The 19,984-nt window shown below is 40.6% G+C and overlaps 1 protein-coding gene across 1 annotated transcript in view; it reads left to right on the forward strand.

The window, feature by feature from the left end:
- The window catches only part of TRPM6 (transient receptor potential cation channel subfamily M member 6), a 128,895-nt gene that overhangs the window by 78,195 nt on the left and 30,716 nt on the right, over positions 1–19,984 (forward strand). Inside the window, exons 22-30 of the mRNA XM_054031681.1 lie at positions 1,043–1,217; positions 1,909–2,023; positions 3,908–4,107; positions 9,096–9,228; positions 11,102–12,252; positions 12,421–12,545; positions 14,066–14,189; positions 15,606–15,703; positions 19,028–19,086. Coding sequence (XP_053887656.1) covers positions 1,043–1,217; positions 1,909–2,023; positions 3,908–4,107; positions 9,096–9,228; positions 11,102–12,252; positions 12,421–12,545; positions 14,066–14,189; positions 15,606–15,703; positions 19,028–19,086 — 2,180 coding nt within the window. The remainder of the gene's footprint in view (positions 1–1,042; positions 1,218–1,908; positions 2,024–3,907; positions 4,108–9,095; positions 9,229–11,101; positions 12,253–12,420; positions 12,546–14,065; positions 14,190–15,605; positions 15,704–19,027; positions 19,087–19,984) is intronic.

Genomic DNA, 19,984 nt, shown 5'->3' on the forward strand with positions numbered 1-19,984 from the left:
ATTTATCAACATTGAATTTCATCTGCCATTTTGTTGCCCCATCACACAGTTTTGTGAGATGCCTTTGTAACTCTTCACAGTCTGTTTTGGACTTAACTATCTTGAGTAGTTTTGTATCATCTTCAAATTTTGCCACCTCACCGTTTACCCCTTTTTCCAGTTTGTTTCTGAATATGTTGAATAGGACTGGTCCCAGTACAGACTCCTGGGGGACACCACTATTTACCTCTCTCCATTCTGAAAACTGACAATTTATTCCTATCCTTTGTTTACTATCTTTTAACCAGTCACTGGTCCAGGAGTGGACTTTCCCTCTTATCCCATGACAGCTTACTTTGCTTAAGAGCCTCTTGTGAGAGACCTTGTCAAAGGCTTTCTGAAAATCTAAGTACACCATATACACTGGATCACCCTTGTCCACACTTGTTGACCCCCTCAAAAATTCTAGTAAATTAGTGCGGCATGATTTCCCTTTACAAAACCATGTTGACTCTTCCCCAACAAATAATGTACATCGATGTGTCTAACAATTCCGTTCTTTACTATAGTTTCAACCAGTTTGTCTGGTACCAAAGTCAGGCTTACTTGCCTGTAATTACCAGGATCACCTCTGGAGCCTTTTTAAAAAATTGGTGTCACATTAGCTATCCTCCAGTCATCTGGTACAGAAACTGATTAAAATGATAGGTTATATACCACAGTTAGTAGCTCTGCAATTTCACATTTGAGTTCCTTCAGAACTCCTGGGTAATACCATCTGGTCCTGGTAACTTATTACTGTTTAGTTTATCAATTTGTTCCAAAACCTCCTCTAATGACACCTCAATCTGGCACAGTTCCTCAGATTTGTCACCTAAAAAGAATGGCTGAGGTTTGGGAATCTCCTTCACATCCTCAGCCATGAAGACCGATACAAATAATTCATTTAATTTTCATTTATTATTATTTAAATACATATATGTGAAAGCTGTGATTTGTACTCCCACTCAGAATGAATATCACTATTTTAATTCAGCTATCTGTATTTAATTTTTCCATGCAGACAGCAAACATGTTCTATATTGTGATTATGATGGCAATAGTGTTGCTGAGTTTTGGGGTATCACGAAAGGCGATCCTTTCTCCAGAAGAGCCTCCCACCTGGACTCTTGCACGAGATATTGTGTTCCAACCCTATTGGATGATGTTTGGTGAGGTCTATGCTGGAGAAATAGATGGTAAGTGATCTTGATGGGACTACTAATGTGCTTAAAGTTAAGTATGTGCTTAAGTGCTTTGCTGGATTTGGGCCATACAGCTTGGGCCAACTATAAAGTCCATACTTCCTCAAAGCATGTTGGTTTCAGTGTGCATCTTATGTTATCTGGCTATATCATTCATGATCAGAAAGGAGAATATTCCCTTTCGGATCTTCGTTAAATCAGCTTTAGAGCCTCAAATTTAACTTTGTAAATGAAGTCACAAAGCCCATGATAGAGCACGTGGGAGCTAGTGACAAAGCATTTTTCATTCAGGGGCTCCTGTTTTGGAATGAATTTCTGGAGGAGATTAAGTCAATCCAAAATCTGACCATCTTGAATAAATACTGCAGAGCCTTTTCACCACAGCAAGAATTACACTCATAACATCAAAACCCCCATCTACCCAAACCGCCCCCCCCAAAAACCTGTAACAGACAAATGTTTGTTGATTTGTGATTTGAAGAGGTCTAAGATTTTTCTTAAAAACAAAGGGAAAGCTCCTCAGTTGGTATTAACTAGCACAGATCCTCTAAAATCACTAGGGTTTCCCTGCTTTACACCAGATGAGATCTGTCCTTCTAGAATGAAACGCGTATTAAATATTAACCTACCAGGGCTATGCTGATTTATAAATGGTAACTGTGGTTTTCATTTCCTTTCTGTGAAGCTTGTGAATTAAATGAAGACTGCCCTCCTGGGTCCTTCCTGACGCCATTCCTCCAAGCTGTATACCTCTTTGTACAGTACATCATCATGGTCAACTTGCTGATTGCTTTCTTTAAGTAGGTACCAATGAGATGTTGCAAAACCAAACCAATGGCTATGCTACAAATATTTCTACAGGAGGATCCAACAAAAGTCCCCCCTTTAGCCTATGATAAACCCCTAACTTCCAGGGTGTACTTGTGCTTGTAAACAGGTGGAGGTTTCTGTCATTTGGTGCAGTCTAATCCACCCTAAATAAAAAATGCTGCTTTAATCATTATTTTTAAGAATCATAGGGTGAATTTATCTCTGGCATCCTTTGCATCCAGAGATGGGAAGTGCCATCAAAGGCAGAGTAATCACCCCAATTTCTCTTCCAGTTTGGTGGTGGAATTTTAATAAGAGGCTCCCTGGAGACCCCTCCATTGCATTGAGGTCAGTTTCTCCTGACTGTTAATGCAAAAGAGCAATGCATATAACTAGAGCACTGGCAGTGAAGAACAATCCAAACCTTCTAAACAGTTTTTTTTTATTCTATAATTTCAATATTTCAGTGGAGAATTTCTTTCAAATCTATTCCCAGCCATAGATTAAAAAAAAATCAACTTGAAGAAATGCAGTGATTAGAGTTCAAGGCAACTGAATGATCAACATCCATCTTTGTTTCCATTCCCAAACAGAAATTCCTGTGCTGAAATTATGGCAAGGCAGGATTTCTTTTTCATATATAGCTGTGAACAGGGCCGGCTCTACTGTTTTCGATGCCCCAAGCAGCGCGCCGAATTGCCGCCGCGGACGGCGGGGGCAGTCCGTGTGCTGTTAGGGCAGCACGCGCGTTTCCGCAGCGGCGGCAATTCGGCGGCAGCTTCTGTCTTCAGCCCGAAGACAGAAGCCGCAGAATTGCCGCCGGGGGCAGCTGAACATAGAAGCTGCCGCCAAATTGCCGCTTCCGCGGAAATGCGCGTGCCGCCCTAACGGAGCACGGACTGCCCCCGCTGTCCGCGTTGGCAATTCGGCCCGGAGCGGCAAAAACACACGGACCGCCGCCCGTTGCAGATTGCCACCCCAAGCACCTGCTTGGAGTGTTGGTGCCTGCAGCCGGCCCTGGCTGTGAAATTGCAGTGTGAATTATTTCTATATTTAAATCTTCAGTAGCAACGATGTGCTAAACCCAACATTTCTGCAGTTTGGTTTCTTTCTCATTGGACAAAAATTGGTTATCCTCAGTACCGACTTAGCAGTACATCTAATTATTCTCTCAAAAACAGAACGGGTGTTGTTATGATTCACTTTTGGGTCTTCAAGAGCCAGGTGTGATCAGGAAATTATAAATAGATTGAAATGAAAGCTGTGCCTCAAGACTGAAGGTCACTTTCCAGAGCATTGGCCTGTTGTTGTACAATAAACTGTTGGGTGTTTTTTTCAGTGCCAACTTTAGCAGTGTCACTGACCCCAAAGAACCCTTTGTAGGAGAGCCTTTTGAACTGCTGCTGCCTGTTGTAGGGTGTTGGTGGAAGGAGACATGGAGAGGGAAGTGGAGGAACCAGTACTGAAGAACAATTTCCATTCTGCAGCATTGTTTTGTTACAACCATTTCCCTGGCTGCCAGTCCTGATTCCGACATTTAATCCAGTTCAGATATTCAGGCAATGTTGAATTCTTGAGATTATTTGACGAGGAGGAGGGAACTTGAAACACTCTCAGATTTTCAAAGCCACCTCATTTTAATGGGAATTGGATGTCCAAATCTGTGAGGCAACTTTGAAAATGTCAGCCTCTGTGCATTGTCTGCCTCTACCTGCTGCTGCTTTGTTAAATTAAAGTTGCTAAACTGATTTACCCCATTTTAGGATTGGGCCCTTTGTTTCAATAGTGCAGTGTATCTGGAGACAGGCATCTTGTGTTATCATGTGTTCCTCACATGAGCCTCTCTCTTTTTCTCCCCTCTCTCTGTTTTACAGTAATGTTTATTATGATATGAAATCCATATCAAACAAGCTCTGGAAATACAACCGTTACCGCTACATCATGACGTATTACGAGAAGCCATGGCTGCCACCTCCTTTCATCATTCTGAGCCACATTGGCCTCCTCATAAACCACATCTGCCACCATCGTCCCCCAAATGAGCTGGATCAAGAGGAAGGCGATGTTGGACTAAGTAAGCAGAGGGCAAGTTTTCCAGGCCTTCTGCTGGGGGGCCTACAGGAATAAGTGATCAGGGATGTTTTGCTAGCCTTCCATCGCCTTGTTGGTGGGCTTGATAGTGAAAGGGACACTTGCTCAGGTTTGTACTGTAAGACCTAATTTGGCTATCAGCCCAGACCAGTAAGGGGTTGTGTCACCACCTGCCCTGCAACTCTGGGTGCCTTAAATACTATGCTGCTGTGCCTCACAGCCCTCATGCTAACAGCCCACATACAAGTATGCAGGTCACACCCTGGCTTCCACCATCCAGTTACTTTTTGCCGAGTGAGCCCAACACCACCCCAGTTCTGAATTTCCCCCATATCTGCTGGTGTGACAATCTGCTGAGGTTCAGTGTTTCACTTGCTCAGGCAAAGGGGGTGAGTTTTTGCTACTGCTAACTTTCGTGGCAACTCCCTGACACATCAACTTTCAGCAAACTCTTAGGATTCTGCCAATCCAAACCTTTCCTTGCTGGCCACAATCCGTGAACCCCAACTCCCGAATCCCCCAGTGCTGACCAGTCCTCTCCTGGAACATTGACAGACATTATTAAGTTCGTTGCTCCTTTAAAGAGACAATATGCTGCAGCTCACTAATTTAACTGGGGTTTGACAAACACCCTTATTTCAATCACAGCATTGAAATGGTTTATAGTAAAATTAAACCAAGTTTATTTAACAAAAGGACATGGGAGTGGGTGATACCAAATATAGGGAAAAAAGGTAGACTGGGTTACAAGCAAACAAAAGTAAAAATACACTTATAAGATTAAAAATTAATTTCAGTAAGTTACAATCTTTGCCTCACCTATACTTGGTTCCCAAAGACTTCAACCCTTTTGGTTGAAGGATCAAATGTTCTGTGGTTTCAAGAGATCTGGACCCTTGAATTCCTCAAGTGAGAGACAATTCAAATGTCTTTTTGCCCCATCATATCACCCCAAAGTTCATTGTCTCTGTTTCAAGGGCCAGGAAGGCTTCCTGCTATTCTTTCCTTCCTGTGGACATCCCACCCCCCCCTGCTGATTCATGTGTGTTAGGGTAGCCTCTGACACCTTATCCACTCAGGGGTATGTTAGGATGGCTTCTGAGACCATATCCACTTGGTAGCCCCTGGGACCTTATTCACTCATTTCCCAAGAACTCAGCTCAACTCCAAACTCATCACTGAGGTTCATTTATTAGCAGCATACAGTCAAACTATATGGAGCTGATAAGACTTGTGTGGGGATGGGTACAGTGTATACCACACATACAGAGTACAAAATTATTAATCAGCTTATATACACATTCAGAAACAAACTGCCACATGTGCCTTCTATTCTACATTGTATCACACGCTCTGTAACTGGTTCATTAGTTTCTGGGAAACAATCTCTACACAGATCACAAGCTGTTCATACACCGCACGTATGCTATCTCTTGCATATTGCTTATTGCCCTACTATCTCTTTTCTACTAGCTACATATTTTACATATTTACAAGGCTACTGTGAACGCATACTTTGTTCATTGTTGCACGCCCTTGCTCAGAATAAATCTACATTCCACACTTTTTTTTCTTTTATAGATATAACTTTTTCAGTTTAATCATATTTCTTTCTCTTTTTGTTTTTGTTTTTAAGATGTATTACTCAGCAGCATATTCCCAGGACCACAATGGTGGCTATTGTATACACATTAATAACAAACTTATTGTTTGAACCATGGCTTGGAGGCTAACCTCCTCTAGGATAGCCCACCATAGGTTAACTGGTTTTGCAATGCTGGTATAACCATCTCACTACTTTGTTTGGATATGAGTTGGGTGTTCCAAAGTGCATTCTGCGAAACCCTGATTTTATTTCTGCTATTTCCTGTACCAAATAAATTACAAGTTTATTACTGTATATACCACATGCAATAGCCTTGGACATATTATTATCGTGATCAGCAGTTCTGGCCATTAAGTTTTTAAGATCCAGGCTTAAGGGAGGATTCCCAAACTTGGCTACTACTTTTAAAACATCCTTTTGCCTATATTTCAGTTACATTATTAAAAAAAAAGATAGGAGATATAATGTTTGTATCACCACAGGAAATTAAGGTGTGAAACAGCACATAGGCCAATTAAAATAACAATCCTTGGGTCCATACTGGAAGTGGCCCCCTTCAGCCACTACACACTACTTGCCATTTCCAGTATACATAGTGTTTATTTCACCAACTTCCCAGCATCTCATCTATACTGCGCAATTTGCAGACTGTTGCACCACAGTGAACCCACGTGCCGGCAACTCTGTCTGTAAGACATTACACATGCACATGTAAATGTGCCCCAGGTGCAAACAGCAATACAAGTCTGGGGCTTTGCAAATGTAGTCACTGTCAACAACTTAGGGCGGAAGGGTAATCTAGTGAATATGGCACTGGACTGAGACTGAGAACTCCTGGGTTCAATACCCAGTTGAGCCACAGACTTCCTGCATGATCTTGAACAAGTTGTTTAATTCCCCATCTATAATATTGGGATAAAATGTCCCTATTTCACAGGATTGTACCTACATTCATAAATTTGAAAGCCAGACAGGGCCATTATGGTCATCTAGTTTGACCTCCAGCATAATACAAGACATAGAACCTCAACCAGTAAGACAATACTCAGTATTAAGAGGATAAAATCCATTAATGATTCAGGTCCTAAGATAGTATATGATGAGGCCATATAAATACCTAAATAGACAGAGATGTCCAGTAGTTAATAGTGGTCAGGAATCTATGCCTGATTTTTCAGGAAATGCAATTTCTGACCCGTGCACTTGACCCATTGTGCAGTGCTGTACACAGGTGGAGTTTTCTTTCTTGGCTGCTATCGCAATCAGGCAATGATGACAAGAAGCATGACATTTGATAACCCCTATATCAGCGTGAGTAAATAAAAGCTGCTTATAGATTTAAAGGAGCCATAAAATGAAACCATTCAAAAGATTTGGTTATGCAAGTGAACAATATAAGTAACAGGAAGTCCCTGTCTAGCTAGTTTCCTGCCCACATCCAAAATATCCTCTTTAAATTAGACACCAATGTTGCTGTTACTTAGCACCAGGATGCTCTACTCCATAGTAATGGACAACTTTATGCTTTTTGGAATACAGTGCATTGCGGTATGCATTCTTTATGCTTATAATGGGGTGTTTCACAAACACATCCCAGGTTATTGATAATCTGTGCTTGCTGTGCTGAATATGTATCCCTAAAGATATCAGTCATGGTCAGAACTGATAACTGACTCCATATTCAGGATTAACTAGTTAGAGTTTAACCACTTCACTGCTAGTCCTTGTTTCAGCTCCTGTGCTGTGGAAGGATGCAGCATCATTCCTTTTGAAGTAGTAATGTTCCTCTGGAATATTTGCATGCCATAAGTGAGTAAACTGGCACATGGGACAGCTTGTTTGTAGGGCACAGAAAACCTAAAAGAGCTGTTTAGCTCACTTAAAGGTTCTTTGAATAGAGAGGCTATTGACTTGGCTTCACACATTTTTTCAGACAGTTATTTCAGGTATTTGAATTTGTTTACAAAGCCAAAACTATATTGAAAACAGCTTGGCAAGTTTTTTTCTGCATCAAGTTAAAGTTCTGTAGATCAGTGTCTATCCAGGACATAGGGAAACTGTGCCACCCAGTGGAAAATGAATGCATATACAAAGGCATGGTAAACGGAATCATCCAGACAAGCACAGAAAGATCATGGGAAGAACCTATTAGATTATTGAGTACATCCCACTGCAAAGAAGGATGTAGTACTCCAATAGAGGATGTACCATGTATTACAAAGACACAATAAAATCTTTTAATGTCAACCTTTGCTAACCATTGCCTCACAGTTTCCGCACAGTTACCACAGTGTAGTGGGAAACTATGGTATCTCAGACTTCACTATGTGGTAACTGCTGACAAATTCTGTCCATTGCAGTATAGTTGCTAAAGACCATGGCAAAAGAGAATTTGAAGACCAAGTGAAAGGAATTTAGGTCTATTTTTTAAAGAAAATTTTTGCCAAATGCATTGTGTGAATGGAGATATATAGTTCCCAAATCTGAGAATCCCAACACATGAAGAAACATATCTCTGCAGTGTTGAAATTCACTTTGAAGTTGCTGGAAAAAAAAAAATCCCCTCCCCCCCCCCCCCCCCCAAAAAAAAAAAGAATTTGGAAGATGTGGAGAAGAAAACAATGAAATATCCTGAAGAGAAGTTCTCCAGATACTGACTAATTGTTTGATATTGTTTACATGTCTTAGCAGTAGCTTAGACTTGACCAATTCTGTGAAAAAATCTTTTATTGGCCTACTGTAAGAATAGTCTCAAAGCATGCCAAGCTTGTTACATGTATCTGGAGTTGTACATTTAAATATGTATTGCACTATCCCTTGGTTAATATTTGTATACATATGAATGTTTGAAAGCAATTACGTGAAAAAGAACTCCATGACCACCTATCACACTGAATGTTTGAAAGAGCCCTGGTTCCTATAGCTGGTGTAAATTCTCTTTAGAAATGTTTTGAGACAAGGTAGAGCAGTCATATGAAAGAAGAGCCTCATAAGTAAGTCATATAGTGGAAAGTATTGGGTATTAGGTATAAATGTATAAACATAATGCATGAAAATACTGGAGAGAAAAAGTATCTCTAAGATCAGTTATTTGGCTGTGCATTTTCAAATCTTTTTATAAAATGAGTCAACATGCAAGAGGGCTTGTATCAGCTGCCCTTTCTCTCCTTGGATTGAGAAAGATGCTATAAAGCACATATACACAGGTTTGGAATGTACACACATCACTAGTCTCCATATACAAGCACAGTTTCAAGAAATGAAAGGAAATATATTTTAACAGTTTCTTTCTTTTTTTAGTAAAGCAGGGCAAATGAATTTCTTTGTCAGTATGTTTGGTACCAGCTATCATCTTATTTGTTTAGAACTCTACCTGAGTGATGAGGACTTGAAGAAACTTCATGAGTTTGAGGAGCAGTGTGTGGAGAGGTACTTTCATGAAAAGAATGAAAGCTTGAATTCCAGTGACAGTGAAAGGATCCGTGTGACATCAGAAAGGTATGAGGGATTTGCTGCTGCTGAAACCTACCTAGAATGGGTATAAAAGACTGTTGGCTAACTAATGTTTTGAATACAAAGTATGGTTGCTCCAATATATGTGTGCAGGGAAAGAGGAAAGGGCTTATATAGCCCTTTCTCCCACCCTGCAGCCATAATGTATCTATTTAAACTAAGTGCAAAGTGTGACTGGTTAATGGTTCTGGCAAAAATGCACTCCCACGTGTGCAGTACCTGAACTGTTGAGGATGTGGCTAGGGAATCACACCATTTTACCTTTGCAAACTATGTACCACTAAGAGAATGGTAGCAGGGTGGAGCATGTGTAGCACATTTTTATTTGCAGGTTTATTAATTACCAGTGATGAGCATTCTTCTCACAGTGACCCTAGATGATGTATATCTATCATTCATGATATGGAGACCTAATAGCTACAGCCCGTATGGAATTACCTTTGTTATACTTTCAGCTACACTTCCTTCCTCTAGTCATAACGTGTCAAAGGTGTGCTAGTTGGGACTTCCAAAAGCTTAACTCAGCTTCCTCATTCCCCAAAACTCCTATTGACTTCAATGGGAGCAGAGTTAGACCAATGATGAGTGCTTTTGAAAATCTCACACAAAGTGTCACCATTGAGCTATTAGCATAAATTTATTTTGCCTAGTGAAATGTAGTCCACTTAACACATTACCTACTCATGGACTTCATTTTCCATATACCAAACCAAAATGCGTACAAGAAAATGAATGAGTCTTGTAAAAAAAAATGGCCGATAAAGAGCTAGATTTGCTCATATAGCAAATTTCTATTATACCAGGAAGATCTGAGTTAATTGAAAACTGAAGTGATAAACAATAGATCAGTTAAATGAAAATGTATTTAGCAGAATAGAAAGAACCCCTCTTAAAAGAATACTGCTTAGATGAATAACATTTTTGGATCACCAAGGTTTCTTTGTAGCATGATTTCTGTTCAGCACAGCTGCTGGTTTAGATTCTTGGAGGTATCCAGATATGCTGCATCCTTTAGATACCTTGCTGCTAATAGAATGCAGTTACTCTTGTGTAGTGCCTGCTTCTAGTTTAATGCCTTTGTACATTGGTGGGATGACATATGGAAAGATTATATGATCTAATCTATCTATAGCTAAAACTAAGAAAATCATTTAGTTAAAATTAACTTATTGGATCATTTCAGGTTGGGAACTTCTCACAATGTACATTAAGGGTTTGAAGGCCTTAAAATACTTTGCTTGACTGGCAGATGAATTCTACAGAGAAAGTAAACGGTAGCATTCAGATGTATAAAATATGAACCAAGGTGGCAAATAGATCCTCTGAAAAAAGTTCTTTCCCCACCAGGCTTTTATATGTAAGAAATGAAAAAAACTAATCTGTAGTCCTGTGAGCCCTTTTAGAGTGGTGGTTTTTTAATTTTTTTTTTTTTTTGTACAAGAAAGAAAGAGACCTCTGAAGATAGAAGGGCTCACAAGCAATTTACCCATATTTTCCAGTTCTCTCTTGTTCTCCATGATCATTAACTTTGTGCCAGCAAGCGGTGGTTGATTTGAATGTGTTAATTATTAGAATAGATTACCCCCCATGGAAAAGTCAGTGTAAAATTCATTTTAGGCTTTCTAGCTTTTAACCCAGTAGTTCTGAATGTAGATCATGAATCAGGTTAGTTTATCATCAGATGGAGGTGTTTATGAAGATGGAAACCACGGTAGAAAAATAGGAGTGGATTGTTTAATTAGAGAATGGTAAAGATTTTCTCTGTTTTAATGTTTTTATTCATCATTTGGAATAAAGGAATAAAATAATACAAAAATGTCTTCCTTATTATTTTAATATGGGTGTGTTTTTTACCTAGAGTGGAGGAGATGTTTTTGCTGCTGAAGGAAGTGCATGAGAAGGTGTTCTACATCAAAGACTCTTTGCTGTCCCTGGACAGCCAGCTAGGACACCTGCAGGACCTCTCTGCCTTGACTGTCGATACCCTAAAAGTCATTTCTGCTGTAGACACGTTACAGGTAGAGGAGGCCCTGCTGGCTGAGACAAAGCACCGAGCCTGTAGGAAACTGCCACATAGCTGGAATAATGCCATGTATTCGAAGACTTTGAGCAGTTTGGAATGTTTAAATGATAAGAATTACAACTACTACAGCATGCCTCCTTCCCTTCTAAGGAGCTTGGCAAGAAGTCAGTGGTCATCAGAGTGCCATAGCCACGTTGTTGAAACTGGGGACTACAAGGACATGAAGATAGCAGGTGTCCAGAAAAAGCAAGAAATAGAAAGTGACACACTCACTTCTGGGGTATCCTCTGAGAGTAAATCAACCCCTGGATATGGACAGTTCCTCTTGGTCCCACATCAGGGAGCAGCTTCCACTGAAGAGGTCCACTTGAATTTGTCCCTTCCAAGCACTCCTGCCAAGTACAGGCGAGATGAGTTGGCAGCTAAGCAACAAAATAACCACGGTAGCACTGCATTGCACCAAAGTTTGCAGAGTACTAATCTCACTGAAAAAAAGGCAAAAAATTGCCAAGAGAGACAATGGGACTCCATTGTTCAGTTACCATCTGAGAAGGATAATGGGATTGTGGTGGAGGACTCTGTGAGTCCCCAGCCATCTGCCACTGACAGGGAGATCTTAGTGCCCTCACACAACTCCAGTGAGGAAACCAGAGGTGGTTATGTGAACTGGGGGTTCTCTGAAGGGGATGAAAAAGGAGTTGTATGCAGTGAGAAAAGGCAGCAATCGTGCATGCATTCCACCTGTAACAGTGACTGCAACTGCACCCGTGGTACTCCACAACATGTCCAGATAAAAGCATCAAAATCCTTCTCCTACAACTCAGACAAATCAGGATATGACAGTGACACTTCAGAGCCTGAGCCTATGTGCCAGCGTAGCACCATCTTCTGGATCAACCCACTCAGGAGAGGCTGGACTTTCCACAAGAGCAGCAGCTTTCAATCCCGCAAGGGAGAGAAAGTGGGGAAGACCTGCAAAACCAAAGGTAGTAATATTAAAATATTATATTATGATACCATCTTTCACTGAGGTTTGGGGAACTGCATGGGGGGAAGGGAGGGGACTATTCAGTTTAATATTGTTTATTGAACCTTCACTTTCTAATCAAATCTCTGTTGTATAATAATTTAATTTTGTTTTTCTTTACCCTCAGAGCTATCAAAATCTGCAGAGTTGATCCCGTCTGTGTGGACAGAAGCAAAACAACAGAACAGAGACAGACAATCCCAGAAGGACAAGAAGAAACAAAAAATGCTTCAGGTGCCGGTAGGTACAGGTGTAAGCTGAATGCAGTGTTCTCAATCTGCCTTGGTAGCTCTTTAGTGACAGTATTGTAGTAGGGGATAGTAAAGTTAGCATTAACGCCCACTGGGGTTTTAGCCCTGGAAAAGTACTGCAGTCATGACCAAATTGGAAAGACCCTAAATAATTAATCCCAAATCTGTTGTCTTGGTTTGTTTTTGTTTAAATTCTCTTTATTTATAATGTTTAGTGGCCCAATCCTGCACCCACTGAAGTCAGTGAGAGGTTACCATTGACTTCAAAGGATGCAGGATCAGGCCCTAAATCAGTTTTGTGTGGTAAGGACTCTGTCCTCACTTCCTGATTAAGGCCAGGGTTTGGGAGGGTGCACTTGAATAATGGGACAGAAGGAAGGAGCAGCTTCAATCATGCCATCAGTTGCTGACAGTCAAGATCCAAGCTTTTCTGACGGGAGCTTGCACAGAAAAAAAGAAAAGCCCCTTCTTTGCCTCCAACCTACAGCAATCCAATGCCCCCTTCCCTGAGTCCTAGCTGCTTTTTAAGGGAATGTGGAGTGCATCAGATTTTTTACAGATTCCCAACATCTTTGTGAGCTGGAGAACTGTTATCCTAATTTTAGTGATGAAAAAGCTGAGGCAGAGGAAGGTTTAACTTCATTACTTAATAATGGCTTATTGTGCAGGCTTAGCAGAGTTATGAATAGAACCCTGAAGTGCTGATTCCCATCACTAGACAGCATGATAAACAATTATATTCTAAAGATTGTGTATTAAAAAGTCACAGGACTTTCATTTTAAATATCAGCTGACCAGCTTTGTAAGATTTTCTATACACGTACAATGTGTTTTCTGCAACATGTAGCAAATACAGAAAATATTTTTCTCAATTATTGTATTTCATAGTGGCTAGAGCTGGGATCTAGGAGAGAGAAAACCCTAGGTTTCATCCTCTGCCCTGTCACTTGCCAGCTAATATTGATCAATTCTCTGTGTTTCAGTTTACCAGTCTATAGTAAGGGAAGAATAATACATTGTAATCTGAGTTATCTGAAAGACCCATAGGACACCAAAACCTTCAAGTTCCTTTCTGCTCTTCCACAAAATATTATGTGCGGAATTGCTTTACCATATAAGCACTTCAGCCAGCTTTGCTTCCCTCACAGCCTCTGCTCTTCCTTGTCCCTGCACTTCCCCTTTTCAATTGTTTGGCCTTGGGCAAAGCCCGGTAAACCACTTCTATTACTTGAGCATGATTTTTCTGAAGGTCTGAAATCTGAAACAGGGTACCAGGGGCATTCCAGGGGTGTTTGCATAGGGGAGGTTAGGATAACTAAGGGTACGCTGCACTCGTCTTTCTCGTGGAGGTATTTTGAGACTTATTTCACATTGTTTGTAAAGCATTTTGAGACACCTTATGAAGTGAAAATAATTATTGTTGGTATTCCTTTTGCAATGATTCTTAGAATCATGCCACAGAGGAGTTGCAGAGCTGCTTGTCTTATAATATTGAGTACAATTTTTTCTGTCCCATGCCAGGTGATTACAGTGGATGGTTGTCCCCAGAGCACCCAAATGAGCTCAGAGCCAGCAGAAAGCTGTTTCTTGGGTGAAGACAAATACAACAAGAACTGGCTAACTGTATCTAATTTCAATCAGCTAAGTATGTAACATTCTTCAGCTGATGAAGCTCAGAACTCTTGAATAAACCAGTAACAGTTCATGAGCCTAAAGTGTCACCAATCACTACCACCTCAGGAGGCAAATTATAGGGTCAGATTGTGAACACACACTGTACACACACTCATTCCTGCCACTCAAAAGGATGGGCAGACAGAAGCATGGAGTGGGTGGAGTCTGGGCTCCATCTACCTCCAGTTTGCTGGCCACCACAGCTAAGCTGATCCAGGAGATGGGGTAGTAACTTGCTATTGTTGTGGTACTGTAGCAGATTACTACTGCTCAGGAGTAAACAGGGATTAGGGAATGGAACTGTGTCTCTGTGAGGCATGATTCCTGGCCTGGGGAATTTCTGGAATATCACAGCATCTTACTGTACAAGCGCAATCTAGTTGCTATTGGTAATTTTTGAAGAGGTTTATGGTCATGGGTATTACTATGATACTGTATGCATTGGTAGATTAGCTGGTTTTTGGTAATTTTCATCCATTTGATGTACCAACCTTCCATTTTCCATTTGCAGCATAATGGATAATCAGCCATACATTCTTAGATTACTCAGATGTCATTGCTCAGAATACATTCTTCATTGAGAAGTAAATTTATGTCACCTGTATTTGAGTGATAAGTTCTAAGTAATGCGTCCACTGTAGCTGTAGCCATGTTGGTCTCAGGATATTAGAGACAGAAGGTAAGTGAGGTAATATCTTTAATTGGACCAACTTCTGTTGAGAGAGACAAGCTTCTGAGCTACACAGAGTTCTTCTTCAGGTCTGGGTCAAGTTCTAAGGAATGTCAAGTATCAGGGGGTAGCCATGTTAGTCTGTATCTACAAAAACAACAAGGAGTCTGGTGGCACCTTAAAGACTAACAGATTTATTTGGGCATAAGCTTTCGTGGGTAAAAACCTCACATCTGAAAGAAGTGAGGTTTTTACTCACGAAAGCTTATACCCAGATAAATCTGTTAGTCTTTAAGGTGCCACCAGACTCCTTGTTGTTCTAAGGAATGACATTTCGGACTCTTGAAAGAGGTAGAGAATCACTGCTGTACCTTATACAGGCCTCATTTTAAGAGTGAGATGCTCCCACAGATCACCTTATCTCCTGACTCTATCTCTACACAGCTCTTAGATTATTTTGCAGACTACCATGAAAAACACCATGGAGCACTGATGCTCTACAGATCACAGGCCTGGGCTACATTGGAACCTCTAGGTTAACAGAAAGTGGGAACAATCTACTGTACTTCAGTTTTGTGAAATTCTATTGTTGCTTTTATATAGTTGGCTTCTAGAGTAATACGTCATACAGATATTTTATGGGTGTTTATTTTACAGTAATAATGCTTTTCATTTCAGTTTTAGAAATATATTTTCTCTGATTACTTTCTTGGTTAGGTTTGGAACGTCTCAGTTATATGCACCAGAAAATGAAAAACCAAGAAACTGGTAGGCACTCTTTGCAAATCTGTGACTCTCTGAGGCAGTCTCAAGAGGTAAGACCTGAGGACATATCATGGGCCAAATCTTCATATAAATTATTGTAGCTTCCATAGAGCTACACTGATTTTCACCAGCTGAGCTTCTGTCTAATGAGACACATTTTGATGTGTGCGAAATTTCATTTCATGCTGGCAAGGCACATCAATGGTAGTAAATGAATACTTAACAGCTATTAACACTTGGCAACAATTCATAAAGTAGGATATTTAACTAGTGAATCATGAAATGGGAGTGTGTATGAAGACAATGGTCAGAAAGGTGAGCATTTATTAGTAATTCTCTAGGCCATTAAGCAAATACACAGTCTGATGTTAAATGTATGAGCAGAGGTGATTAGAGAACTAAGGCAACCTTTGGCAAGTTCATCATCTTAGCTCTTAGGTGAAAATATTTATTTTATGCAAAGTGAGAGTTAAATATTTGTTCTAGTGCAAAGGTGTTTCCTACTGTATTTAGTGTGGTTTTTTTAATCTCTGGCTTTTAAAAATTATGATTTATCAGAACTGATTTGCAACCTTATATGACCGACTAGCTAAGCGGCAGTTCTGCAGAAAAGGACCTGGGGATTACGGTGGATGAGAAGCTGGATACGAGTCAGCAGTGTGCCCTTGTTGCCAAGAAGGCTAACGGCATATTGGGCTGTATTAGTAGGAGCATTGCCAACAGATCAAGGGAAGTGATTATTCCCCTCTATTCGGCACTGGTGAGGCCACATCTGGAGTACTGCATCCAGTTTTAGGTCCCCTACTACAGAAAGGATGTGGACAAATTGGAGAGAGTCCCCCGGAAGGCAGTGAAAATTATCAGAGGGCTGGGGCACATGATTTATGAGGAGAGGCTGAGGGAACTGGGCTTGTTTAGTCTTCAGAAGAGAAGAATGAGGGGGAATTTGATAGCAGCCTTCAACTACCTGAAGGGGGGTTCCAAAGAAGATGGAGCTAGGCTGTTCTCAGTGGTGGCAATGAAAGTAGACTAGAAAGTTGAACTTTTGTTTCTAGTCAGTTTCACTGTTTGACTCTCCTGTTTGACTTCCAAACACCACAGAGCAAGTTTAAATTTAAACAAAAGCATTTTATATTGAAGAAAAGAAATTACAGAAACATTTCTACTGATCCTAGATTCTGTAAAACATTAATTTTTGGATTAAGTCAATTTGACAATAAATCTTTAAAACGGGGCATAATATATTTTTAAGAAATGAGTTTTCCCTGAGTCAGTACTTCTCAGACCGATCTATGGATCAACATTGGTCCACAGGTCTTTCCTTATGCCTAACAAGATAAAACATTTTGTGAACAAACCAATGGATTGTGGGTGGAGAGGTGACCTGTTACCAGAGGAACTTTCATGCAAAAGGTAATCTCCTGGATTAAAACATGGGAGAACGTCTGAGATACCTTAAATTTAGTTTTAAAATTAACTAATAGTTAAAGATGAGTTTTATCTAGTTTGTCTTAAAAGCTTGTCTCTGATCTTTTTATTTGAATCCTGGTGCACTCTTTTTGGGGAAAGGAATTTGCCTTGGTCAGATTTTTCAGACGAATATTGACATATCTGAGTAATACATGAGGGTATTCCAAAGTCAGATTGTCCTATAGGAGCATTTTCCCTGATGTAGCTGGAAGGTTTTGCACTATTAAAGGGACTAAGAACCTTAGACTGACCAAAATGAAATATATAAAATCTAAATATCATATTGACAAACTCCAAAGTTCTTAAAAATACACCGTGCTTGGTGCATCAAACTGTTAGATGTGTGATGTGTTTCCTTTGTGTCATGGCCTCACAGGACCCATGTTCTTTCAGTTCTGTATGGTCCCTGGAAGGAAACCTCTTCAGTTTGACAGCCCGCCTCAGGAGTCACACTCTGGGGCATTAAGCCTTGGGCTCTACCACCTCTTGGAACTGCACCTCTGAGCAGGAGCGCCGCCAGCTTTTTTGCTGCCCTAGGCGGTGGAAGGTCCCGCCCCCGAAATACCGACGACGACCGGGGCGGCCGAAGATCCAGTCACCGCCCCCCAAATGTTAGTGCCCTAGGCGACTGCCTAGGTCGCCTAATGGGTTGCACCGGCCCTGCCTCTGAGCCTTCAACATGCCTATATTTCTCTGTGAGCTCCCTCAGGGAGTCCATTCGTTCTGGAACCCCGGAGCCTCCACACCCTGACAGAGCAATGCAACTCTGATCTCTAGATTGCAGTCACTCTCAGCCAGTGTAAAAAAGAAGGGTTTATTGTACATCTGAACAGAGCACAGAAAGTTCTCAGGGCCTCAAACATAGAAAATTTCAGCATTGTTCATCTGGGCCTGTCCAGTGTCCAGGTGGGCTCAGGCTGCTCTTTGTACCAATCTAGAAGCGACCTCTTTCCGCCAACCACCCTATATCACCTTCCCCAAAAGCCCTTCCTTCATCTTTTGTCTTCTTTCCCCGACAACCAGATCACCTGGACCTTCTCTCTTCCGTCCTTTGTTCTCCCAATGTCCAGAACCAGCTGGCTTCCAAGATGGGGTGGGCCTCCCGATCACCAGTTGCTAAGTTCCAGATCACCTGGAACCAGCTGCCTTCCAGATTACCTGGACCCTCTCTCTTCTGCCCTTTGTTCTCTCACTGGGCAAACCCAGCTGGCTTCCAAGATGGGGTGGGCCTCCCGATTACTAGTTGCTAAGTTCCACTGTTTCCAAGCCATTGTCTGGGGTCCAGGCAGCTAGGCGAAGTCTCACCTGGTCCTCTGCAACAACAAACACCCTCTCCCACCACCTCGTTAAACATGCAGCACATAGGGAAAACTGAGACACAGTAAAAAGAACAGGAGTACTTGTGGCACCTTAGAGACTAACAAATTTATTTGAACATAAGCTTTCGTTAAGCAAATCCCCCCAACTGGTCACACCTTGCTAGTTTAACACTGTAGGACACATTTTAAAGAACTGATCCATGAAATATTTATATTTCATATATTTCATTTTTCTGCTATAAAGGGAAATTCCCTAATAGTTTTTAAACTGTAAAATCCTTCCACATACATTTAGAATTTTTCCACAGGGCAGTCTGATATAACTGGATCATTTAAATTATTCTACTATCTACCTAAATGCATGGAGATTCTATGGAAAATTGTAACCAGACAATTTCATGTTCCAAATCAGTGTAGGCTTAATAGTTCTGTGAAACCCTTAGATTTCTGTGGGACCACTCATGGTAATCAAATTAAGTACATGCATATGTGTTTGCAGGATTGGAAGCTTTATGAGTTGCTCTGATTATGTACGTAGGACAGTGATATATAGAATGCACCGTAACATCATTTTCTTCTTCTCAGGATTTGAGTAATAGCATGATTGGGACCACCAGGAAGAATAATCTGAGCAGGAATTCCTCGTATGTATTCCTTACTATTTTAAGATACTTGCCGCATACCTACAAAAGTAGACTCTATTGTAACCCAGTTCTGTAGATATTGCAGATTTCCATTTTAGTTCTATAGCACAATTAGCATGAGGAATTTGTGCATATGTAAAATGAAGGATTCAGGCAATAGACTTTTTTCAATAAAATAAAGGTTTATTGTTTAATTATAAAAGGTTATTAATTCCAATATAACTTCTAATTTTAGAAGGAACATCGATACTTTTATCTTTTTTATCCCAGTATTATCTAATTTTCTCATGCAGTCACCACAGCATCTTAACTACTTATTCTAATCTTCTAGAGTATGAAAGGCAACATTTGCTTTTGCTGCATAAATTGTATATTTCTTTTTAAAATAACAAAAATCCTGAAAGGCTGTCATTCTCTGATTAAAATCATTTGTATCAACTCTGCATTAGCAATAAGTCTGTCTGCATTTGCAAAATATTTGGCTTGCTTTCTATAAAGAGATTTTGGTGGTGGTTAAGCTTTGATCAAAGTGAAATAAAATCATACTGGCTTGAAAAGTGGCTTCAGTATTCTTGTTTATTTCTTCAAACCTCTTGGATGTTTTTTCAGCTTGCTTGATAATTGTCTTAATATTTGGGATACTTCCATGTGTGCTCCTCTTTCTCCCTCTCTCTCTCTCTCTGCCTCTGTCTCTCGAGTTCATCACTGCAGTATACATCCCCACTACTTAGTAATATCCCTGATAAAATAAATAAAAGGCACAAAGCAATTGCCACATTCCACACGATTTCAACATAGGATGAGGAAAAATACTGTTCTTTTTAACAATCCATTGTGGCATACTTGCAGGCAGTAGGCAACCTGCATACATGCTAAACTGAGAACTGAACTCACAGGG

The sequence above is a fragment of the Malaclemys terrapin genome, chromosome 6 (assembly GCF_027887155.1).
Source record: "Malaclemys terrapin pileata isolate rMalTer1 chromosome 6, rMalTer1.hap1, whole genome shotgun sequence".
In the NCBI taxonomy this organism is placed as follows: Eukaryota; Metazoa; Chordata; order Testudines; family Emydidae; genus Malaclemys; species Malaclemys terrapin.